The following is a 25,674-nucleotide window of genomic DNA, read 5'->3' on the forward strand; positions in this document are numbered from 1 at the left end:
ATGGGATTTATCCCAGAATACTGAGGGAAGCAAGGGAGGAAATTGCTGGGGCCTTGACTAACATCTTTGTATCCTCATTGGCTACAGGTGAGATCCCAGAGGACTGGAGAATAGCTAATAATAATAATCGATTGTCACAAGTAGGCTTCAATGAAGTTACTGTGAAAAGCCCCTAGTTGCCACATTCCGGCGCTTGTTCGGGGAGGCTGGAACGGGAATTGAAGCCGCGCTGCTAATCTTGTTCTGCATTACAATTACAAGCCAGCTGGCTTAGCCCACTGTGCTAAACTAACCCCAGCTAATGTGGTACCGCTGTTTAAGAAAGGTAGCAGCGATAATCCTGGAAACTGTAGGCCAGTGAGCCTCACATTGGTAGTAGGTAAATTATTGGAGAAAATTCTCAGGGACAGGATTTATACCCATTTAGAAACAAATGGACTCATAAGCGATAGACAGTATGGTTTTGAGAAGGGGAGATCGTGCCTCACTAATTTGATCGAGTTTTTATGAGGAGGTCACAAAGATGATTGATGAGGAGTGGGCGGTGGATGTTATTTACATGGACTTAAGTAAAGCCTTTGGCAAGGTGCCTCATGGCAGACTGGTACAAAAGGTGAAGTCACACAGGATCAGAGGTGAGATGTTAAGATGGATACAGAACTGGCTCGGTCACAGAAGGCAAAGGGTAGCAGTAGAAGAGTGTTTATCTGAATGGAAGGTTGTGACTAGTAGTGTTCCACAGGGCTCTGTTGTTTGTAATGTACATAAACAATTTGGAGGAAAATGTAGCCGGTCTGATTAGTAAGTTTGCGGATGACACCAAGGTTGGTGGAGTGGCAGATAGTGTAGAGGATTGTCAGAAGATATAACAGGCCATAGAGGTTGGAGACTTCGGCAGAGAAATGGCAAATGGAGTTTAATCCGAACAAATGTGGTTAATGCATTTTGGTAGGTCTAACAGAGGGGAAATATACCGTAAATGGCAAAACTCTTCGGAAAATAGAAAGTCAAAAGAGATCTGGGCGTGCAGGTCCACAGATCTTTGAAGGTGACAACACAAAGGCACAGGTTTAAGGGCACAGGTTTAAGATCCGTGGGGCAAAGTTTAGAGGAGATGTGCGAGGCAGGTTTTTTTACGCAGAGGGTGGTGAGTGCCTGGAACACGTTGCCAGGGGAGGTTGTGGAAGCAAAAACATTAACGGCATTCAAAAGGCATCTTGACAAACACCTGGATAGCATGGGTATAGATGGATATGGCACAAGGAAGTGCTGAGGGTTTTGGCAAAGGTTGGGATCATGACCGGTACAGGCTTGGTGGGCCAAAGGGCCTGTTCCTGTGCTGTCTTGTTCTTTGTTATTATTGTACTGTGTGTGATGCCCAGTTTGAAATATTTGTAATATTTTCAGATATTTTACCAATAAAGTACATTTTTGGCAAAAAGACAGAAGGTAATCAGAGGGGAAGGTTAAAAAAAGGAGAGAGAACAAGTTAATGTCCCAAAGTTTCAAGCGTACTCTCACAAAAACTAATAAAGGACAACCAAAGAGGCAAATGACAATATAAAACAGAGTGAAAGCACATAAAAGAATGCCAAATAAGCATGGATTCTGGTGAATGGGAGTCGTACACAGAGCAGCAACGGGTGACAAGACAGCAAGTAAGATCTACAAAAATGGAGTAGTGAAAAAATACTTGCAAGGGATATCAATGATCAACACAAATATTTCACAATATTAGGAAAAGAGATTGATCAGGTGCAATGGGGCCCTTTAAACGTTGATATTGTCAATGGAGATAAGCAAGTGTCAGTATTCATGATAGAGGAAGATGCTGGCGTGCCAGACCCCCCAAGGAAACTGACAGTGAAGGAGGAATTCACCAAAATTAAGTACTGTAATAATAATAATAAAAAATAATAATAATCTTTATTATTGTCACAAGTAGGTTTACATTAACACTGTAATTAAGTTACCGTGAAAAGAAAATAACTGCACTAAAAAGGTGACATTCACCCAAGACTAGATGGCTTCCATCGCAAAGGCTTTAAAAGCAGTGGATGAGAACATTGCAGATTCTCCAGCTATAATCTAAATTCAGGATCTATAATCTAAATTCAGGAATCCTCTCGATTCAGGAAGCCTTTTAAATTGGAAAATTTCACATCACTTTCTTCTGCCATAGATGTTATAGTCTGTCTTTAGTCTTGTATTTGTTGTCCCTATGGCTTTGTTGGGGAGCCCTCTGACCCCTCTTCGTTCTTTTCTCGTGTCACCTCCTGATATTTCCCCCAGCCACCCCCCAGTTCCTGTTGGCACCTACCCGGCCCCCGGGGAACAGGTCTTGGAACGGACTGATGAATAGCCCCCATGCTTTATGGAAGCCCTCGTCAGCCCCTGGGATGGTGAGGCTGGCAGTTTAAACAGTAGCTGAGACATGGCAGAATCTGCAAGCTATTTCCTGGAGGATCTCTTTCCCAAAGTTGTTTAGCCAAAACATTTCTTTACAGCAAGTATTCCTGGGCTGGCTAATTGTATTTAAAAGTGTGTGCAAGGATGAGCCTGATACAGTTTAAGGTGGTGCACAGGGTGCATATGACTCGGGTGAGAATGAGTGGGTTCTTTCAGGGGGTAGCAGATCAGTGAGAGAGGTGTGGGTGGGGGCCAGCGAATCGCGCACACATGTTTTGGGGTTGCGAAAAATTGGGAAGATTCTGGGTGGGAGTGCTCGCAGTCTTAGCCAGGATCGTGGAGGAGGAGGTGGATCCGTAACCTTTGGTGGTGACATTTGGGGTCTCAGAGAAGCTGGAGCTCACGGAGAGGAGGAAGGCCGATGTTTTGGCCTTCGCCTCTCTGATTGCACAGCGGCGAATTTTGCTGGAGTGGCGGTTGGCATCGCCATTGGGGGTTGCGGCTTGGTTGGGTGACCTGAACGACTTGCTGCGATGAGAGAAGATAAAGTATGAGTTAGGGGCTCTTCAGGGGCGTTTGAGGAAAGGTGGGGGATGTCTGTGACCGTGTTTGAGTAGCTGTTCATCACAGGGGAGGGGGGGGTGAAAGAGGAAAATTCTGTACAGACTATGGTTGATTGTAGAGAAGCACGCTTCCCGGGGTGTTTGTTCGCTGTAACCTGTTTTGATACATGTTTGTAATAAAATACATTAAAAAAAAAAAAAAAAAACTGTATTTAAAAGTGGATTTTGACCCAAGTTGAGTTCTGCTTGAGTGGAGTTAAAAGATAGCAGTTAGGATTTTGTGTTTCATTGTTAAGCATTGCTTAATTGGTAAGTGTAAGCCATTTTTCTTTTTGGGATTAAAGTCAGTGTAATAAAGTTTGCTTTCATACACCATATCCCTATTTCTACATGGAATCACTCCTGGAGCGAAGTATCCTTTTCTCACAAATTAAATAAAATATTGGGGTGTCTGTCCAGCATCCTAGCAACTGTTGGGGTCTGGTCCGGGACCAGAATAGTGCATGTGTTTCTGAGATCACAAGAAATTGGAGTGGGTCATTTGGCCCATCAAACTTGCCCTCGTTAAATAAGACCATGGCTGATCTAGTTGTGGCTTTAACTCCATTTTTCTACTTGCAGTCAAGCTTTAATTGTGTTGTACATCAACTCGGCCTTGAATATATTCCATGACCCCGTCTCCACTGCTCTCTGGGGAACAGAATTCCCAAGACTAATGACCTTAGAAAATAAATTCCTCCTCTCCATCTCAAATGAGAGAAGCCCTTGTTTTTAAGCTGTACCTCCTAGTTCGAGATTCCCCAAATGGGTTATATATTATATATTATAGAGATATATAATATAAGACAATAACTATAGCTGAAGCTCCTGAAGTTGAGGACAAGTTATTGATCTAGTGAGGAGATTGCCTGAGCGGCAGGAGGCAATGGGCAGCATGTGACTTATGGGGTCCACTAGGATGCACTGGAGTCTTTCAATGCATTAAAGGGGAACAGATAGGGTAGAGAGAGAAGCTATTTCCACTGGAAGGAGAATCTTGGACTAAGGAACGTAGTCTAAAATTTAGAACCAGAGGCCAGCACGTGACGCAGTGGTTAGCACTGGGACTACGGCACTGAGGACCCCGGTTCGAATCCCGGCCCTGGGTCACTGTCCGTGTGGCGTTTGCACATTTTCCCCGTGTCTGCATGGGTTTCACCCCTCACAACCCAAAGATGTGCAGGTTAGGTGGATTGGCCACGCTAAATTGCCCACGCTAAATGCCCCTTAATTGGAAACAAATTAATTGGGTACTCTAAATTTTTTTTTCCAATTTAGAACCAGATTTTGAACCTAAAAATGTAGAACCAGGTCTTTCAGGAATAAAGTTAGGAAACATTTCTACATCAAAATGGCTGCAGATATTTTGGACTTTCTTTCGTAAACAGAAATGAAAATGAAATGAAATGAAATGAAAATCGCTTATTGTCACAAGCAGGCTTCAAATGAAGTTACTGTGAAAAGCCCCTAGTCGCCACATTCCGGCGCCTGTTCGGGGAGGCTGTTACGGGAATTGAACCGTGCTGCTGGCCTGCCTTGGTCTGCTTTCAAAGCCAGCGATTTAGCCCTGTGCTAAACAGCAACTGAGATTAGGTGAGATTGACAGATTTCAGTTGAATATGGGTATTCGGGATTTGGGCAAAGGAGGATCTGTAGAGCTCCGTGACAGATCAGCACTGATTTAATCAAATGACGAACAAATGGCTAAATGGCACGCTTCTGATGCTATGTTCTAACTTCTATTTAAATTCTCTCCTGAAGTTAGAACAATGACCCCTTGTGGACCGTCGGTGCTCTGTTGCGTAAACTCAAGCTGCACCCCTAAACTGTTAGCCAAAACAGCATGGATTAAGTTATTCAATTTGAAGAAAGCATGGCTAAAAGGAGTCACATCAGAAAACTTGATCAAGTCAGATACGATAACTCGCCACAAACCAAGAATCTTCTTGGACTGTATGCATCTATGGCACAGACAGTACATTGATGTGCAATTATAAGAACCAATATATGGCCTCTTTTGGGTGAATTTTCTTCCAAGCCAATCTACTGTAACTATAAATTTATAAATATTCTTACCTTGGTGCTGGAAGTTCAAATTCCTCCATGGCGTCTTGCCTCTCATTAAAACAGTGAGGTCCTTGTGCAAGTGAGTCGTGGGCCACATCCTCATCATCACTATCTCCAAGAGCGCTATCAGAACTTTCATTTCTGGGAATGTCACCATCTATCCTCAAGGTAACTTTCTTCCCCAAATTCTCCTCTTCCCCACATGGGACATTAGTAGAGGCCCTGGCCCCATAGTCCTGATTGTCAGAACGAGTGTCAACCAATTCATGAGGTATTTCCATAATGTCACAGCACAAAGTCTTCAGTCTTTCAATATTCACCAAGCCATTTTCTTCTCTCGAGGATCCAGAAGATTTGAGTGTTTCCTTATCAATGGTGATGCTAGCAACCTGGTCAGCTAGCTCATCCACTGTGCTTGCTTCAATGTCATTGTCCTCAGTGAAATATTCAAAGATATTTGTACTTCCTTCACAGGAAGGAATTCTCACATAACGGTTCTGCTTTTCTTGCATTCTTCCTGTAACCTCAGTCAGCTTCAGTTGGTCCTCAGCAGGTTGACCTACTCCATCTGTTTCGGAGAAGTCAATACCCTTCTGCATTTGATCATGGTTGTTATTTCCTCCACCTTGGTGATCTCTGAAGTGTTCTAACTTTTCTTCCATTTCCTTCCTTCTAATTTCAAGATCTGAATCAGGTGATAACGAACACCCAATCTGAAAGAGCACTCTGTCCTGCAGGTGTGAGCTTCTTTGATGAAACCTGTCTGGACAATTTATTCCAGACGTGATGCTGGAAGCTGGAGACGTTTCCATTGGGGGACTGCTTGCCAGCTTAGCTACAGTTGGTGATGCAGAATAAGAAGATCCTTCAGTTAACCCGACCGCCTCATGCCCAAGCATTTGTATCTCTGCATTACACAATTCAGTCCCTTGCACAGCCATCACTGCCTCTCTTCTGTTCTCCTGAACCAAAACTGTTACTTCTCTGCAAATATTAGCATCAAATTTGGCTCCATTCACAACTGAGGAGGATTCACTGCATTGTCCAGAAGCCCACTTCTCATAGCCATCAGATTCAGTCTTTCTGATGTTGACGGTCTTGGGTTTGAAATCTATTTGTGTTGGTTTATCTATAACTGTGATGTTTCCTTTTCCAGCATTTGTCAGAGATCGAACTGGAGTCATGAGAGCAGAGTCATCCTTATGAACAGTGACCACTACATACTCAGATTCTTCCACTTCTCCCTTCTCCAGTGCAGTGGAGATCTTGGTTCCTGTCTGTACGTTCTCACCTTCCTGCAGATTCCCCTTGCACAATAGCTGGTTCTCTTCAAGATCGGAACATCGTATAAAGTAACTAAGGACATAAAGTAGGCGTTGAACTAGCTCCTTACGCTTTCCGACCACTACGGTCCTGGTGAGCCTCACTGGAGAACCAATTGCTCCGTATAGATCACCTTGAAAGAAAGGCACAGAATTGATAACAATTATAAATACCAAAACAGAAAATATTCTGAGGTACGCTGAAAATATCTCTCAGCCTTTTGGAAAATAAACCTGCCTCATCTTAAATGCCAGGCATTAATGAAACATACACAAGGAGTTCTAAGTGTCCTAAGCAACAGTTGTCCCCCAGCAGAACAGATCAACTCATTGGTGTTTGTGTGACCTCACTGAGCACAAATTGGCTGCTGTGTTCCCTACATAACACTTGAAAGTAATTCACTGATTGTCAAGCACTTGGGATGTGCCAATGACGTGAAAGGCAAATAAATGGAAGGTCACCTGGAAGCATGAAAACAAAGATGGATTTTTGGCACAGATCAAGTCAGATTCTTCCATCAGACCACACAATTTGCACAGACCCAAGAATCTACAATCTAACAGGGAAGCATTTTAAAAAAAAATTTAGAGTAGCCAATTAATTTTTTCCAATTAAGGGGCAATTTAGTGTGGCCAATCCACCTACCCTGCACATCTTTGGGTTGTGGGGGTGAAACCCACGCAGACACGGGAAGAATGGGCAAACTCCACATGGACAGTGACCCAGAGCCGGGATCAAACCTGGGACCTCGGCGCCGAGGCAGCAGTGCCAACCATTGTGCCACCGTGCTGCCTGGATCCATAATCATAAATATCATAAAGAGATACCTGCACACTGCCTAGCGGTGTTATTTCTGTTCCTGCTAAACTTACTGCTGCTACTCATTTTTATTTTAAAAACAGCCTCCACTTTTTCCCCATGTGTTAATAGCTCATACTCCCTCAGACTGTTTCAGATTGCTCTACTGCCGCTGACACCACAATCAATACTTCTCTCTCTAGTTCCAGCTGGCTCTGCCTCCATCCTGGGTGTTCTTTTTTGTTGCATGAAGTGCCATAGTTGCTCTTATACTTTAAGCCTGCTGCACTATGATTGCACTCTATTCCTTTCCTCCAAACCCCTGGATAATTATCTGAATCCTGCAAAGAAAAACTACAGCCTTTACAATCTCCTTCTACATAGTCACAAGATTTTAAATCTGCAAAATTCTGAGAAACTCAAATTCCACATTTGCTTCCAAACTTGTTTCTGTACTGAATATGAAGATTGGCATTGCATTAAATTCCTTTAAAGTTCACATTTTAACAGCCAGGGGTCAACATTGTAGCATTTTAAAATAATATTTTGCTGATGGAACAGCTGCTGCTTGCATGAAGTATCAAAGGAGGAACATCACCTTTCACCACTAAAAGGTAATTGATCTGATGTAGCATTAACATCCTGTAGTTATTTGGCCTGTTATCAAAGTTACAAGGTGAACTGTTGAGTTAATCATGATGATATGCTGAAAAGTACATCATGGGACAAGGATCCTTTCCAAAATAAATTCCACAATATTTTTTCTAAAGTAGTTATCATGGGTTGGATTCTCTGGTCGCCGACGCCGTAATTGCGTTCGGCAATCAGCCGGAGAATCAGAGTTCCCGCCCAAATTGGGGGCGCTGCGCTTTCGCGACGCTCCGCCCCCTCCAAAGTATGCCGCACCACACATCGACGGCCTCAGGCCCGCACCCCCGATGCTCCGCCTCCGACCAGCCGGGTTCCCGACGGCGTGGGCCGTGTGCGGTCCCATCCTGTCAGGAACTCGGCGTGGCGGCTGCGAACTCAGTCCAGCGCCGCCACAGTCGGGGGAGGGCCGATCTGCGGGCGGGGGGGCTTTATTAGGATCTGGGGGCACTGTGGGGGAGTGGTCAGGGGCGCGTGAGCCAGACAAAGGGGGACACTTTTGCGAGCTTGGTCCGCGAGCGGGCTCCGCCATGTAGCACGGCACAGCCGCTGCAGGCAGCCGTGCCACAGACACGGCAATTCTTCGGGGCGTATCGGCAGCTAGAGCCGGGTGCTCTACACTGCCAGCATGCCAGCCTCCAGCAAAATTGGGAATCGGTGGTCGTTTCACGCCATTTTTTCTGGCGCAATCCACCACCGTTCCCACGTGGGGACATAGCCTCAGAATCGGAGAATCGAGCCCTATGGCTTTGTCAGAGGGAGGTCATACCTACCAAATTTGATTGAATTTTACAGAGGTGTGTAGTTGAGAGTGCAGTTGATATAGTTTATATGATTTCAGCAAAGCCTTTGACAAGGACTAATAAAAGGTAAAAGCACATGGGATCGAGGATAACTTGAAAGTTGGATCAAAAACTGGTTTAGTGGCAGGAGACAGAGGGTGGCAGTAGAAGGGTGTTTGTGTGACTGGTGTCCAGTGGCATACCACAGGGATAAGTGCTAGGTCCCTTATTGGGTGATATATAAATGATACAGATGCGAATGTGAGGGGGGGGGGGGGGGGAGGAACGATAAGTAAGTTTGCAGATGGTGGTTTTATAAAATAAAATTAGAGTACCCAATTATTTTTCCAATTAAGGGACAATGTAGCGTGGCCAATTCACCTAACCTGCACATCTTTGGGTTGTGGGGGTGAAACCCACACAGACAGTGACTCGGGGTCAGGATTGAACCCGGGTCCTTAGCGCCTAGGCAGAAGTGCCGCCCCTGCAGGCTGGTTAATAGTGAGGAAGATGGTCTTGGGTTGTAGAAAGATATGGACAGGTTGGTCAGATGGGCAGACCAGTAGCAAATGGAATTCAACCCTGAAACGTGGTGATGCTCTCTGGAAGGAGTAAAGGTAGTACGTAGTGAATGGCAAGAAACTAGGAAGCTCAGAGGAACCTTGGGGTGCTTGGCGTCAGAGTCGGTTAATGGGGTAGTTAAGGCAGCACATGGGACACCAACCTTCATCAGCCGTGGCATAGATTATAAGAACACACTCCACACACAGACTACTCTACCCATTTTCTATTTTCAAGTTTCAAAGTGGACTGATCGATTAGTGAGAATACCACAGGAGAACAGCCAAGTCTGTGCCAGTTGAAGACTGTGTAGATAGGATTCCGTGCTTGACAGGAGATGAGTGCTAGTCATGCCACTGCTCCTCAACAGGGGTGTGTATCATGTTGTGTAGAATGATTTCTTCGAACAGATTTTTGCTATAAATTTTATGGCTGAGCTGTCAATGGGTAACAGTCTAAATTTAAGATTATCCACAAAATTCTTTCTGCATTGTACATCCTTTATAATTAATCAAAACAGCTCACCATTTTACCATTTGGGACTAATTTCTATGCATAAAGACAGTTCCAATGCCAAGTTATTCAAGTGTGAAAAATATCAGGGAACCTTACCGAGTTGTGCCCAGAGAGGATTATATGGATGTGATTTTCCCAATAGGTCCACATTCTGTGATGCATGTTTCTCATAAAAAGCCTTTATAGGTGGATGGTCATTTGGCATAACTGTGGGAACCCAGGCGAGGTGATATGTGAGTACAGCTGTCAGCAAAGCTGAAAGGAATCTGAATTGGTGAGGGGGAGGGAAGGAAAGAAAAAAAAAAGTTTTGAAAACAGTCTGATCACACCAGCAAACTAGCTTCTCTAACACTGGGTTAGGTGACAACAGAATAATGTATCACATATGACGCCCTTGAATAAATTGATTGCTGTGTTAAAAGACTGAGTAAACCTTAGCAGACGGGTCAGTGCTCCTTCATGTTGATCACCATTCTGAAGAGACATCAAAGGCAGCAAGAGCAAAGAATGTACTCGGGCTGTGGACTTCAAGTGCCCATCACCATGCAGCATAATTTCACTGACTGAGTTTTGAAAGGCATAGCCACTGGACCGGACTTGCAACAGGTGGTGAAAGAACCAATACAAGCAAAAGATTTTGCTCTCCGATATTGTAATATCAGTAGCAGTGACCAAACCAGGGTCCTTCTGGAGGCATCCTGTCTTCACACCAATGCCACCCTCAACTGTGTTCTGTGGCACTACCATTATACTAAAATTAGAAACGAAGACATATCTAACAGCATAGAGGTGGGCATCTATGAGGTGCCATTGGGCCTTCAGCAACAGAATACTTCCACACCACATTCCTCAACCTCATTGCCTGTCACTAACAGTATTATCAAACCAGGGGACCACCCTTGTTCAATGAAAATGTAGAGAGAAAGTTGAAGCAGCACCTGATATACCTAAAAATGAGGTGCGAACCTGGTGAACCCAAAGCGAGAGACTAAACAGAAGCAGCAGCATACTCTGGACAGAGCTAAACAATCTCGCAACCAATAGATCAGATTCAATGGCAAGCACATGAGTGCAAAAGGCAATCTTTTCCAGCCAAAAGTGCTGAAAGGATGATCCACCTGGGTCTCCTCCAGAGATCAGTAACCATGCCACATGAACTGTAGCCATTCATGAAGACAGTTCACCATCACTGTCGCAAGGTCAATTAAGGATGGGCAATAAATGTTGACCAAGTCAGTGATGCTTACATCCCATAAATGAATTTTAAAAACTCTCTAGCATCACAGATGCCAGTCTTCAGCCAATTCGATTTACACAAGAGTAAGAAATGGCTTAGAGCACAGGATACAGCAACGGCCATGCGCCTCAGGGCCATGGGGAGAGAGATCATGGGCCCTGATACTTCTCCTGTTTCTGGGTCTCTTATTCCCCATGCACCCCCGCTTAACCCTCAATCATGCATAATACCTTTAAGAAATGGGTGTTTAAGAAATGTACCTTTAAGAAATGGGTATTTATCCATGATGTCAGAGTGTGGGTGGAGCTTGGCTGTCTGTCAGATTTTTACTTTCGTTTTAGGTTGTTTGCTGCAGGGTGTGTTTTAGTTTCATTTTCAGAGCTGGATAGCTGCAGTCACAGCCAGAAGGGGTATTAGTCTCCCTCTCTGTAATCTAAAGACTGTAAATCGATCCTTTGGTGATTCAAAACTAATAACTGCTTGCAGTAGTGACTTTAACCTGATGTGCTGCTGTTAAAAGTTCTTTTTTAAGTCTTATGGATGTTAAAAGGACAGCTTAAGGATTACTTAGTGTTGTATTCTTTGGGACTTATATTTGAATTGATGGTTGCTGAGATGTTCACTGTACATTTTAAAAAGGTTCACTTGAGTTCATAGAATAAATAGTGTTTTGCTTTAAAAAATACTTTTCCATTTCTGCTGTACCACACCTGTAGAGTGGGCCGTGTGCTCCCCATACCATAATCTAGTAAAAGTTGTGGGTCAGGTGAACTCCATGATACACTTTGGGGTTCTCTAAACCCTGGCCCATAACAATTCATAGAACATTGTTTTGTTAAAAAATACTTTAGATCTCTGTTGCATCATACCTGTAAAGTGGGCCCTTGTGCTCCTCATAACCAAAATCTATTAAAGTTTGTGGGTCAGGTGGACTCCATGATATACTTTGGTGTTCTCTAAACCCTGCCCATAATAGTAGTAAGATCAAATGACTCCCGAGCAACAAAGTCTCTCTCTGCGACACAATTTTTAATAGACCAGAAGGCAAAGACTGAACGGACGCAATTGTGAACCATGTTTTCTTGATCAGCACGTTTGACAACTGCTGATTGCTGCTTCTCACTACAATATATTTGCAATCAACAACTTAAGTAGGCAAAATGACAAGATTAAAATTAATGAAATAGACTTGAGAATCCTGTGCAGTGTAAACAGATTGCTGATTGACTATGGAAGCCCTTTACTCACTACTGGCAACTTCACCACACAAAGCCTGCTCACAGTAAGCTTCCACGAACAAAATACAACCATAGAAAAGTCACAGCACAGGAGGCCATTTGGCCCCTCTTGTCCATGCCAGCCTGAGGACACCCAGGTGCTCTTTCTAATCCCACCTTCCTGCACCCAGTCCATAGCCCTGTAGCTTACAGCACTTAAGTGCAAATCTAGGTACTTTTTTCTTGAGAGTTTAGGGTCTCTGTCTCCACCACCAGTTCGGGCAGCGAATTCTAGACTCCCACTATCCTCTGCATAACAAACTTCCTCCTCATGTCCCTACACCTTCTGCCATTTATCTTGAATCGATGTCTCCTGGTTCCAGAATTCTCCACCAAGGGAAATAATTTTATTCTGTCCATTCTATTACTTCCCTTCATAATTTTGTACACGTCAATTAAGTCACCCCTCAGCCTTCTTTGTTTCAAGGAAAATAACCCAAACCTATCCACCATTTAATAACGTTGCCTACATTACACCAGTGGCTATAACTCAAAAAGTATTTAATTGGCCAGAAAGCAATTCAAGACATTGTGAAAGGTGTGGTATAAATGTGGGTTTTGTCTTTCTTTAATTATACCTACATGTAGTAGGCAGAGCGACTGCAGCAATAGCGAAATTGAAGGCTCAATTCTCCAAGGCTAATTAATCACAAAGCAATCACAGATGTTAGTTAATTTGCCACAAAGAAATTGCTACATTTTCAGAACAATCAAAATCTGTAGCTAATACAGCCGTACCATTCTGACTTATTTGGGGCCAACCCACTACATATAATAAATGGCACCTCCTCTTTTTACGCTAATGATGCTAGCCCACAGGATTTGTTAATTAGACATCTACCAGCTGTTTAGGAAAAATGTGGATTAAATTGTTGATCTGAATTTTTCAGTAAAGAATGATACTAGGCACATAAATTGGAAGAACAGGATTACTTCCCCTTCCCTCAGAAACTGTCATACAAATTGTGTTGTATACTAAATGTCTAGCTTAAAATCAAAAAAATGTAATAAATAAGAAACTTCAGCAGCAAAGATGTGACACCCCTCTCCAACAGCCCCCAACCATCTCCCCCACATCATCCAATTGGCTCTGAAATAGAGATTTTACGTACTATTTTTCAAGCAAAAACACTCAAGTTACTGCACTGTCGTTGACATTCAGGTGGTTTTGTAGTGGGCTTTTCGAAATAAATTGGAATCACAAAGTTGCCCAAGGCCAGAAACGGCAGCTCAAAAATTCAGTGAAATTGACCTGACTGGCTGAAAAAAAAACTGTTAGGGTGGTCTTTCAGGTTTGGAACTCTGTCCCAGCTGCTCAGGCCAGGGTGCAACAAGAAATTCTTACGGCATCGGGACCGGCCCCCTCCAGCCCCTGGGCCCTGGCACTTGGTATCACCCTCATCATCCTTTTCCCCGGCTGCAATAGCATCCTGGCTGTAGTACGGAAGGTTTGTGTTCTAGAATTAGCCTCATCATTAGCAAAGTTGTTCAAGTACAGTTACAACACTGGCATCGAGCAGACAATATTAGAAATTGCCAAGATAGGTCCTGGCAATAAAAGGCATGACAATCACGTGAGGTCAATTATCAGTTCACTATCACAAACCTGTCACCACTTGCTTTCAGCTCTGCCCACTAGCAACTGGAAAAAACACAAAACAAAAGGGCTGCATATAAACCTCTTCCGCCAGTACATAGCCTCTCCTTCAATATGTAATGCCTCTCCAAGGTGACATTACAAACTGGGCACACTGCAGACCAAGGCTAAACGACAGGGGATTAGGCAGCATGACCCCGAGATGCCTGGCTTGCAGGCCCCCCAGAGTTTGGTTACACCCTGGTACCCACCAACCAGGCCCCTAAGTTATAAGTCAATAGTTTCACAGCATTGTGGTGACTCTGTGGTGTGGGTCACTCTGGAGAGATCATGATCGAGCAAACTCCAATAGAAAATCTGAAGTGGAGTCCCTTAGGCAGCCATCTGTCATCTATCGGAGCTTTCTGGCAACTCCTAGTCATACGAAACCGTACTAGTGTATTCTTTCCTTTGAACAATACTTGTAAAGCTGACAGGGGGGAGGGGGTGGGGGATCTGATGCTAGGGCAGCTCAGGGTTTCCCCATTTGCTCAGGTCTGTACCCTGGAGGGGACACTTCAGTTTTGTGGTTTATATTGGCAAAATGTAAGAAGCAGTTATTGGTTATAGGTTCTCATTCAATTGGCATAGATCATGAGGGTCAGGGGTTTCTCCCGATGGTGGCACAAATCATGTCTCAGTCCACATACAATCATCTCCTGAAGGTGGGGATGCTAGAGGGATGCATGAAGGAATTTAAAAAGCATCGGGCCCAGCAGCAACCAATCAGTTCGCTTGAAGAGAAAGACAGGGACAGTCACCACTGAACCTAGTAAGCAGATGTACAGGCAGGTGGCTCATTACCCCAAACTCTACACAATGGAGAGCATAGTCACTGAATCGCTCAATACTGTTTCAGATTTTCTTGCCATGGAGCTTTGTGCACAAGCAGTGGGAGAGAATACTTCCCGAATGCGAATCAGCCAGAGTGAGTGTGGGTATTGAGAATTTGAAACAGAGTGGGAATCTGATGCACAGCATGAAGAGGTGCTTTTTCTCCTTGCGTTGTAACTTTTTAAACTGTTTTGACTGTTTCGCCAGTGATAAAGTTCTAGAAAAGATGGCATTTCACTTGAAATCATCAAAAGTGGAAAACCGGCACTGCTGTAGCACCTCCATGAACATTTGTGCTTCAAGACAATTGTGATGCAAAAATAGTCTTGTCCAAAAACTAATGGATCACAGTGTGCTATGATGAATGTAGAAATAGTCATATACTATATTTTATACCTATTGCAGTAATATGATAAAAGAACCAAGTTAAAGTATCCAGACTATGTGTCTACTAAAGCTGTAATGAAGTTGTAAAACCATTTGCGTGGTTACAGATCAAGGGAGAATGGGATATTGTTATGATTGCTGGAGATTCCCTGGAGTAGATAATTTATGAGGGGCTGTCTTTAGTCCTAGCTAAGCAGGTCATGTGACATCTTAGTGGGATATAGATGTAATGAATGGGAGGAGCCAGGTCGGTCTGTTGTTTGGTAGCTTGCCATGGGATTTGAGTCCGACAAGGCAGAAGGATTTTAAGTTGAACAGCAGTTTTGCCAAATACAGCTACGAATGAGCAGAAGTGTACTGGTTCCACTCCTGAAGGGGTCCCTTTCTCCAGGTGTCTCCAAACAACTAAGTGATCTGCTTGTTTACTTTATTTATAAGTTCCAAATGAACTGTATTGGGTTGCTTAATTGGAGTTAGTAGCAAGTATAGATAATAAGTTCAAGCTTTTCCTTGTGTTTAAGAACTGTTTAACAGACTTCTGGATGCGGCGATGACCAGCTAAGTCGCACGTTTCGGCAGCTCCCGGTGGAACGGACTTTTGGGCTCTTAATAGGAGCCCCAACAGCAATTTTAACGGCAAAAAACAGTGTGCTGTAATCCAGAAGGGAATCCCCCCTGGACACGGATGGAAAAAAGAGAGGAAGGTGGCCGGATTGCGGTGGATCCTCTAGAGCAGCAGCAAGGAAGGCAAGCACAAAGCAAGGTGGCGTCGGAAGGAGGCAGTTTAATATGGGGCCCTGACCAACAAGAGTTCCTGCGGCGTTGCGTGGAAGAACTCAAAAAGGAGATGAATAAGGAGCTGTTGGCCCCGATATTACAAGCGATTGAGGGGCTAAAGGAGGAGCAAAAGACCCAGGAACAGGAGCTTCGGGTCGTGAAGGCAAAGGCTGCTGAGAATGAGTACGACATACAGGGCCTGGTGGTGAAAACGGAGATGCACGAGGCACAACACAAAAGGTGTGTGGAAAGGCTGGAGGTGCTGGAGAATAATGCGAGGAGGAAGAATTTAAGGATTCTTGGTCTTCCCGAAGGTGTAGAAGGGGCGGACGTCGGGGCATATGTGAGCACGATGCTGCACTCGTTAATGGGATCGGAGGCCCCGACGGGTCCGCTGGAGGTGGAGGGAGCCTATCGAGCTATGGCGCGAAGACCGAGGGCTGGAGAAATTCCTCGAGCCATAGTGGTGAGATTTCTCCGCTATAAGGACAGAGAGATGGTCCTCAGATGGGCAAAGAAAACTCGGAGCAGTAGGTGGGAGAACGCGGTGATCCGCGTATATCAAGATTGGAGTGCGGAGGTGGCGAGAAGGAGGGCAAGCTTTAATCGGGCCAAGGCGGTGCTGCACAAACAGAAGATTAAATTTGGAATGCTGCAACCGGCAAGACTGTGGGTCACACATAAAGGGAAACACCACTACTTCGACACGGCAGATGAGGCGTGGACATTTATTGTCGAGGAGAAACTGGAGTGAGCGGGCCATAAAAAGAACGTTTGGGACAAAGTGGGGGGGTGACTATGTGGGATGAAGTGGGGGAAAAAGAGGGAAGAGATGACTTCCCAAGTTGTTAATCCTGCGACCCTGTAACTTTTCTCTCTTCCCCATGTCATGGGGGAGGGAGGATGAGGAGCTGAGGGTGCCGGCCATTGGGGGCGGGGCCAAAAGGAAAGCGCAGGCTTTGTTCCCGCGGCATGGTAATCACGGCGGGAACAGGGAAACAGGAAGGAGGGGGCCTTGCACAGTGTGAGCCGAGGTCACGGGGGGAAGCCGAGGTCGGCCAGAGTTTGCTGACTTCTGGGAGCAACATGGGGGGTGCAATTACGCTAGTTTGGGATCTAGCGGGGGGGGGGGGGGGTTAACTGGGTTGCTGCTGCTGGGGAGAAGGGGGAGCTGGTATGGGGGGGCGGGAGGGGGCCACTTGGGGGAGATACGGCTACGTGGGAACCGGGTGAGGAGCTGGATTGGAAAAGGAGATGGCTAGTCGTCAAGGGCGGGGGGGTAAAGAGCCCCCCAACCCGGTTGATCACGTGGAATGTGAGAGGGCTGAATGGGCCGATTAAGAGGGCACGGGTACTCGCACACCTAAAGAAACTTAAGGCAGATGTGGTTATGCTTCAGGAGACGCATCTGAAGCTGATAGACCAGGTCAGACTACGCAAAGGATGGGTGGGGCAGGTGTTTCATTCGGGGCTAGACGCAAAAAACAGGGGGGGTGGCCATACTATTGGGGAAGCGGGTAATGTTTGAGGCAAAGACTATAGTGGCGGATAGTGGGGGCAGATACGTGATGGTGAGTGGCAAATTGCAAGGGGAGGCGGTGGTATTAGTGAACGTGTATGCCCCGAACTGGGATGATGCCAACTTTGAGGCGTATGTTAGGACGAATCCCGGACCTAGAAGTGGGGAAGTTGATAATGGGTAGAGATTTTAATACGGTGCTGGACCCAGGGCTGGACAGATCGAGGTCCAGGACCGGAAGGAGGCCGGCTGCAGCTAGGGTGCTTAAGGACTTTATAGAGCAGATGGGAGGAGTAGACCCCTGGAGATTTAGTAGACCTAGGAGTAAGGAGTTTTCGTTTTTCTCCTATGTCCACAAAGTTTATTCACAAATAGATTTTTTTGTTTTGGGAAGGGCACTGATCCCAAAGGTGACGGGGACGGAGTACACGGCTATAGCCATTTCGGATCATGCTCCACATTGGGTGGACCTGGAGATAGGGGAAGAAAAACAACAGCGTCCACCCTGGAGAATGGACATGGGATTATTGGCAGATGAGGGGGTGTGCTTAAGGGTGAGGGGTGTATTGAAAGGTACTTGGAACTCAATGATAATGGGGAGGTACAGGTGGGAGTGGTCTGGGAGGCGCTGAAGGCAGTGGTTAGAGGGGAGCTGATATCTATTAGGGCGCATAAAGGAAAGCAGGAGGGTAGGGAAAGGGAGTGGTTGTTGAAAGAACTTCTGAGGGTGGACAGACAATATGCGGAGGCACCGGAGGAGGGACTGTACAGGGAAAGGCAAAGGCTACATGTAGAATTTGACTTGTTGACTACGGGTAAGGCAGAGGCACAATGGAGGAAGGCACAGGGTGTACAGTACGAATACGGGGAGAAGGCGAGGAGGTTGCTGGCCCACCAACTGAGGAAAAGGGGAACAGCGAGGGAGATAGGGGGGGTGAGAGGAGGAGGGAGAGATGGAGCGGGGAGAGTGAATGGAGTGTTCAAGGCATTTTACGAAAGATTATATGAAGCTCAGCCCCCGGATGGGAAGGAGAGAATGATGTGCTTTCTGGATCAGCTGGAATTTCCCAAGGTGGAGGAGCAGGGGGGGGTGGGACTGGGAGCACAGATTGAGACGGAGGAAGTGGTGAAAGGGATTGGGAGTATGCAGGCGGGGAAGGCCCCGGGACCAGACGGATTCCCAGTTGAATTCTATAGGAAATATATGGACCTGCTGGCCCCGCTACTGATGAGAACCTTTAATGAGGCGAGGGAAAGGGGGCAGCTGCCCCCGACTATGTCAGAGGCAACGATATCGCTCCTCCTAAAGAAGGAAAAAGACCCGCTGCAATGCGGGTCCTATAGGCCAATTTCCCTCCTGAATGTGGATGCTAAGATTCTGGCCAAAGTAATGGCAATGAGGATAGAGGATTTTGTCCCGGGGGTGGTTCATGAGGACCAAACTGGGTTTGTGAAGGGGAGACAGCTGAATACAAATATACGGAGGCTGCTAGGGGTAATGATGATGCCCCCACCAGAGGGGGAAGCGGAGATAGTGGTGGCAATGAATGCCAAGAAAGCATTTGATAGAGTGGAGTGGGATTATTTGTGGGAGGTGCTGAGGAGATTTGGTTTTGGGGATGGGTATATCAGGTGGGTACAGTTGCTGTATGGGGCCCCGATGGCGAGCATGGTCACGAATGGACGGGGGTCTGACTATTTTCCGCTCCATAGAGGGACGAGGCAGGGATGTCCTCTGTCCCCGTTATTGTTTGCACTGGCGATTGAACCCCTGGCCATAGCATTGAGGGGTTCCAGGAAGTGGAGGGGAGTACTCGGGGGGGGGGAAGAACACCGGGTATCTCTGTATGCGGATGATTTGTTGCTATATGTGGCGGACCCGGCGGAGGGGATGCCAGAGATAATGCGGATACTTGGGGAGTTTGGGGATTTTTCAGGGTACAAACTGAACATGGGGAAAAGCGAGGTGTTTGTGGTGCATCCAGGGGAGCAGAGCAGAGAGATAGAGGATTTACCGTTGAGGAAGGTAACAAGGGACTTCCGGTACTTGGGGATCCAGATAGCCAAGAATTGGGGTACATTACACAGGCTTAATTTAATGCGGTTGGTGGAACAGATGGAGGAGAACTTTAAGAGATGGGACACGGTGTCCCTGTCACTGGCAGGTAGGGTGCAGGCGGTTAAAATGGTGGTCCTCCCGAGATTCCTTTTTGTGTTTCAGTGCCTCACGGTGATGATCACGAAGGCTTTCTTCAAAAGAATCGAGAAGAGTATTATGAGTTTTGTGTGGGCTGGGAAGACCCCGAGAGTGAGGAGGGGATTCTTGCAGCATAGTAGGGACGGGGGGGGGGGCTGGCACTACCGAGCCTAAGTCAGTACTACTGGGCCGCCAATGTTTCAATGGTGTGTAAGTGGATGGGAGAAGGGGAGGGAGCGGCGTGGAAGAGATTGGAGAGGGCGTCCTGCAGGGGGACTAGCCTACAAGCAATGGTGACGGCAACGTTGCCGTTCTCACCAAAGAAATACACCACAAGCCCGGTGGTGGTGGCTACATTGAAAATTTGGGGGCAGTGGAGACGGCATGGGGGAAGGACGGGAGCTTTGGTGCGGTCCCCGATAAGAAACAATCATAGGTTCGTCCCGGGGAGAATAGATGGGGGATTTGGAGCATGGCAAAGAGCTGGGGTAGTACAACTGAGAGATCGGTTTGTAGATGGGACGTTTGCGAGTCTGGGAGCGCTGACGGAAAAATATGGGTTGCCCCAAGGGAATGCATTTCGGTACATGCAATTGAGGGCTTTCGCGAGGCAACAGGTGAGGGAATTCCCGCAGCTCCCGACGCAGGAGGTGCAGGATAGAGTGATCTCAGAGACATGGGTGGGGGATGGTAGGGTGTCGGACATATACAGGGAAATGAGGAACGAGGGGGAGATCATGGTGGATGAGCTGAAAGGGAAGTGGGAAGGGGAGCTGGGGGAGGAGATTGAGGAGGGGCTGTGGGCTGATGCCCTACGTAGGGTAAACTCATCATCCTCGTGTGCCAGGTTAAGCCTGATACAATTTAAGGTGTTACACAGGGCGCATATGACAGGAGCACGGCTCAGTAAATTTTTTGGGGTAGAGGATAGGTGTGCGAGATGCTCGAGAGGCCCAGCGAATCACACCCACATGTTCTGGTCATGTCCGGCACTACAGGGTTCTGGGTGGGGGTGGCAAAGGTGCTTTCGAAGGTGGTGGGGGTCCGGGTCGAACCAAGCTGGGGGTTGGCTATATTTGGGGTTGCAGAAGAGCCGGGAGTGCAGGAGGCGAGAGAGGCTGACATGTTGGCCTTTGCGTCCCTAGTAGCCCGGCGCAGGATATTGTTAATGTGGAAGGAAGCCAAACCCCCGGGTGTGGAGACCTGGATAAACGACATGGCAGGGTTTATAAAGTTAGAACGGATTAAGTTCGTGTTAAGGGGTTCGGCTCAGGGGTTCACCAGGCGGTGGCAACCGTTCGTCGATTACCTCACAGAAAGATAGAGGGAATGGAAAAGAAGTAGACAACAGCAGCAACCCAGGGGGGAAGGGAGGAATCGAACGGCCTCTCAGAGGTGTTATTGTATATGTATAATATATATAGGTAGTTGTTATAGGTAATTGTATATTGGATTGCTGGATTGTATTTTTGGAGAGTATTTATTTTGGACAAGGCAGTTGCCATTGTTTTGTTTTTGTTTATATATTATTTATCTCTTTGTTTAAAACTGGCCACTGTTATTTATATTGCTTTATTGTTGTGTAAAAGAAACACTACGTACTGTTATGTTTGGCCAAAAATCTTGAATAAAATATATATTTAAAAAAAACTGTTTAACAGATCATTATAAAGCTATTTTCTTTGATGTTAATGTGGCTAATTTGGTGTTTAAATGAAAGTTTGTTTTAACATAAAATATACCTATTGGTCAGTCATCACTCCTGGGGTGAAGTATCCTTTCCTCAGTTGTACAAATTAAAAAAAAAAAAATGTTTGGGGATCTTGTCCGATATTCTAACAAATGTGGGGGTCTGAACTGGTATCCTAACACTAACAATTAACGAGGCAAAACGGAGTGCTAATTAATTTTTTCAAATTAAGGGGCAATTTAGCAGTAGGCAGCAGTGCTAACCACTGTGCCACCGTGCTGCCCATCTCTTAGCCAAGTATCATGGAGAAGGTCTTTGCACATATTGCTCTGACTAGATTGCAGACATTGGCATCATGCATCTACCCGGAATGCCAGTGCAGCTTCAGAGTTAAAGAAGAGCTCTGAACAGCGCATAATTGTCTTCATAGACCTCACCAAGGCCTTCAACCTTGTCAGCAGAGACAGACTCTTAAAATCCGGAAAATAGGTGGGTGGCATTCCTAGATGTAATTCCTTCTTTCCAAGAGTACATGCATAATTCTGTCAAATACAATGGACCAACATCAGATGCGGTCATAATCATCAACAGGGTAAAGCAGGGCTCCGCCCTGGTGCCAATTTTCTGACATTTTTCTCCATATTACTATTGTACACTTTTAGTGACTCAAATGAGGACGACCACCTGCATGCATCAGAGAACAAGTACAATTAATTCATCAATAGCCAACACCTGTTCACCTTATTACCTTAAACTACGAAGGACTAGACATTTATCAGAATAGCTGGTGGCATGGGCAGCATGGTGGCACAGTGGTTAGCATTGCTGCCTCACGGCACCGAAGTTCCAGGTTCGATCCCGGCTCTGGGTCACTGTCCGTGTGGAGTTTGCACATTCTCCCCGTGTTTGCGTGGCTTTCACCCCCACAACCCAGAGATGTGCCAGGTAGGTGGATTGGCCACGCTAAATTGCCCCTCAATTGGAAAAAATGAATTGGGTACTCTAAATTTATTTTAAAAAGCCTTCTTTGGCAGCACCTTCCAAATCACTATAAAACAACGTAAGAAGTCTTACAACACCAGGTTAAAGTCCAACAGGTCTGTTTTGAATCACTAGCTTTCAGAGCACTGCTCCTTCCTCAGGTGAAGAAAGGAAGGAGCCTGAAGAAGGAGCAGTGCTCCGAAAGCTAGTGATTCGAAACAAACCTATTGGACTTTAACCTGGTGTTGTAAGACTTCTTACTGTGCTCACCACCCCAGTCCAACAACGGCATCTCCACATCATGACTATAAAACAACTCTAACACCGAGAAGGACAAGGGTAGTGATGAATGGGATCAAAGCCTGCAAGTTCCTCTCCAAACCATACACCACCCTGACACGAGAGCATATTGCCATTCCTTCACTGTCCCAGGCTTGGAATTCCGTAACTTCTCAACAGCACTATGGAAGTATCTTCACCACACAGACTGCAGTGATTTAAGGAGGTTCATAATCACCCTTTTTTAAACAAAGCAAAATTCCAATTAAGGGGCAATTTAGCGTGGCCAATCCATCTTTCGGTTGCAGGGGTGAGACCGACGCAGACACGGTGAGAATGTGCAAACTCCACACTGATGGTGACCTGGGGTCGGAATCGAACCCGGGTCCTCGGCGCCGTGTGACAGCAGTGCTAACCAGTGCACCACCTTCTTAAACGCAATTAGGAATGGGCAATAAATGCTGGCCTGGCCAGTGATGTTCACATCACATTAATTAATTTTTAAAAATGCTGCTGCTAGAGAAAATTTTAATGCTTCAAATTCATGGATTTTTGTTCAGTATCTCAGCCAAAGAAGCCAAAATAACATTTTTAATATGGCCAATGTTATAACCATATTGGAATAGATGGCAGAACTTGTTAAAAATGGACAACATTGAAAATTTAGCTGCAAGTGCCTACCACTATACAAAATAACTTTTTGAAAATTTGAAATACATTGGCATAGAGTCAGAAAATACTGAAGTTTACTGACATATCGTAAGATTACCATATACATACTGATTCTTTGACATATGCTCTATCAGCAAGGTGAAATCTCTGACAAAGTGACGGCATAATCGACTCTTCTCGGATGTGTTAAACATTATGGTAAGCCATGCAGGTTCTGTGATCCTTGGGACTGTGTAAAGATTACATATAGTGGTCCTACAAAGCAAAGAAAAAAACATGAGCCATACCTCAAGGCATTTTCTGGTCACAGAACTTTACATATAACCTGCACAACCCCTTAATTAGTTGTAATATAGTTGTTTTCAATCTACAGTATACCTATTGCAAAAAGATCATGGCTTTGTGAACAAAAGTAAAATTATTCTTATATTTCACACGTGCATAAAGTTTTACATTATGGGCCTTAGTCCTTAACAGCACAAATTGAAGCAGTTAATACTTCCAGTGCATATTTCTAAATGAGTGGGGAGTGAGAGGCTGAGTTCATGGCTTAAGCAGGGCAAGAGGCAAAGCAGGAAGCATTGCTCAAGCAGGGAAAGGTTATGTCGAGATTAGGGACTTGCATCGGGGAAGAAAGCAGATCAACTCGAGCTGGTAAATCAACTTGTAAACCAGTTTAGGTTCAACTAGGAGTTAATGCTGGTGTGGAGTCTGGGCTGCTGTCGAGTACAAAGGGCATGGAACCATGCTGTGATGTACAGGAGCTGGTTTACGTCACAGCACAATTTTGCGTACTGAGGGAGACTGGAACCACCGTCGCATACATGTTGGAATAATTGAGAAATGGGATAGGAACACAATATATTTTCTGAATTGTTAACATTTTGATGGCTGCGCTTGATCACTTTCAGTGATCGAGGGTAGGGAGGTATCTTGTTGGACTGATTTTACATAATTAACAAAACTAGAAAACAACTACTTAGTGAAAGATGAAGAACATCTAAACAGCAAGGAAGACTGACTACAGAATGATTTGGTGCCCAACATACAAGGGACAAGGAAATATAAATACACAGTACATGGGGTTCTATCATTCAATCATTTACAAATTGCTTCTCGTACCATACATTATACAGTTCATTTAACTACTGGCCACAATGAATTCTAAATGCAAATACATGAACTCTTAAAAATACATGAACAGAGATTACTATAAAGCTGGGATAGACTTCAGGGATAGATTCAAAATGATAGATCAAAATGAACAGTTAGCTAGAACCAGCTAACTGTTACAACACTTCACTATATATATCACACACACACACAGATGCTTGACAGCTCAACAGGTGGGCAATCGAGCCAGAGTCTAGGAAGATCCAAGATTACACATGTGGGGTTGGGGGGATGCCATTCCGTAGGGCAGGGACTCACTTTAGAATCCTGAGGTGCAGGAGCGGGATAGATTCGAGGACACTTGTGTTGAAGGCAAGAGTTTCTGTGGAAGAGGTCTTTGAATTGCTCCTTCCAGAGGGCGCTGACTGCCTCCCTGTTCTTGATGAACACCTCCCTGTTCTTGGACAGCAGTAGTGTTTGGGGGAGGGTGTGCAGCAGAGAATGGAGAGGGTGTGCAGCAGAGAATGGGGAGGGTGTGCAGCAGAGAATGGGGAGGGTGTGCAGCAGAGAATGGGGAGGGTGTGCAGCAGAGAATAGGGAGGGTGTGCAGCAGAGAATGGGGAGGGTGTGCAGCAGAGAATGGGGAGGGAGTGCAGCAGAGAATGGGGAGGGAGTGCAGCAGAGAATGGAATTGTGTTTAATGTGTCCCAGCCAGGGGAACAATAGGATCCTGTAACTGGACTCGGTGTCCTTGGATTAAGAAAGAGAAATTTGACCAATGTTCTCAAAGATATAGTCCAGTTAGAAAAAAAGACACTAGGGCGACATGGGGCACAGCGGTTAGCACTGCTGCCTCATAGCGCCAAGGACCCGGGTTCAATTCCAGCCCCGGGTCACTGTCCGTGTGGAGTTTGCACATTCTCCCAGTGTCCGCTTGGGTCTCACCCCATAACCTAAAGATATGCTGGCTAGGTGGATTGGCCACCCTAATTTGGCCCTTAATTGGAAAAAAAATAATTGGGTACTCTAAAATTTAATAAAAAGACAAAAGACTCTGAGAAGGATGGCTAACTAAGGATGTCGTCAGCTGTCCCTCGATTTGGGATGTCATCTACTCAGGGTGATAATTTTCTGCCATGAGTCTTCACATGAGTGAACAGGTTGATTCTCGACCCACAAATCCTTGGACACATGAGGCAAGATGTTCCACGAGGTAAACAAAAACAGAAAATGCTGGACAATCTCAGCAGGTCCGACAGCATCTGTGGAGAGTGAACGGAGCTAATGTCGAGTCTAGATGACTCTTCTGTCAAAGCTAGAGAGAACTGGAAATAGGATGAGATTCATACTGCTGTGGATGGAAGATGGT

The 25,674-nt window shown here is 45.6% G+C and overlaps 1 protein-coding gene across 5 annotated transcripts in view; it reads right to left on the reverse strand.

Moving 5' to 3' along the window:
• The window catches only part of LOC140408500 (folliculin-interacting protein 2-like), a 178,380-nt gene that overhangs the window by 20,887 nt on the left and 131,819 nt on the right, over window positions 1–25,674 (reverse strand). For all 5 annotated transcript variants that reach the window (XM_072495774.1, XM_072495773.1, XM_072495775.1 and 2 more), the window contains 3 exons: window positions 23,301–23,447; window positions 9,803–9,972; window positions 5,088–6,534 (listed from right to left, as the gene is read on the reverse strand). In XM_072495774.1, coding sequence (XP_072351875.1) covers window positions 5,088–6,534; window positions 9,803–9,972; window positions 23,301–23,447 — 1,764 coding nt within the window. The remainder of the gene's footprint in view (window positions 1–5,087; window positions 6,535–9,802; window positions 9,973–23,300; window positions 23,448–25,674) is intronic.

Source organism: Scyliorhinus torazame, chromosome 3, assembly GCF_047496885.1.
Source record: "Scyliorhinus torazame isolate Kashiwa2021f chromosome 3, sScyTor2.1, whole genome shotgun sequence".
NCBI classification, from domain to species: domain Eukaryota; kingdom Metazoa; phylum Chordata; class Chondrichthyes; order Carcharhiniformes; family Scyliorhinidae; genus Scyliorhinus; species Scyliorhinus torazame.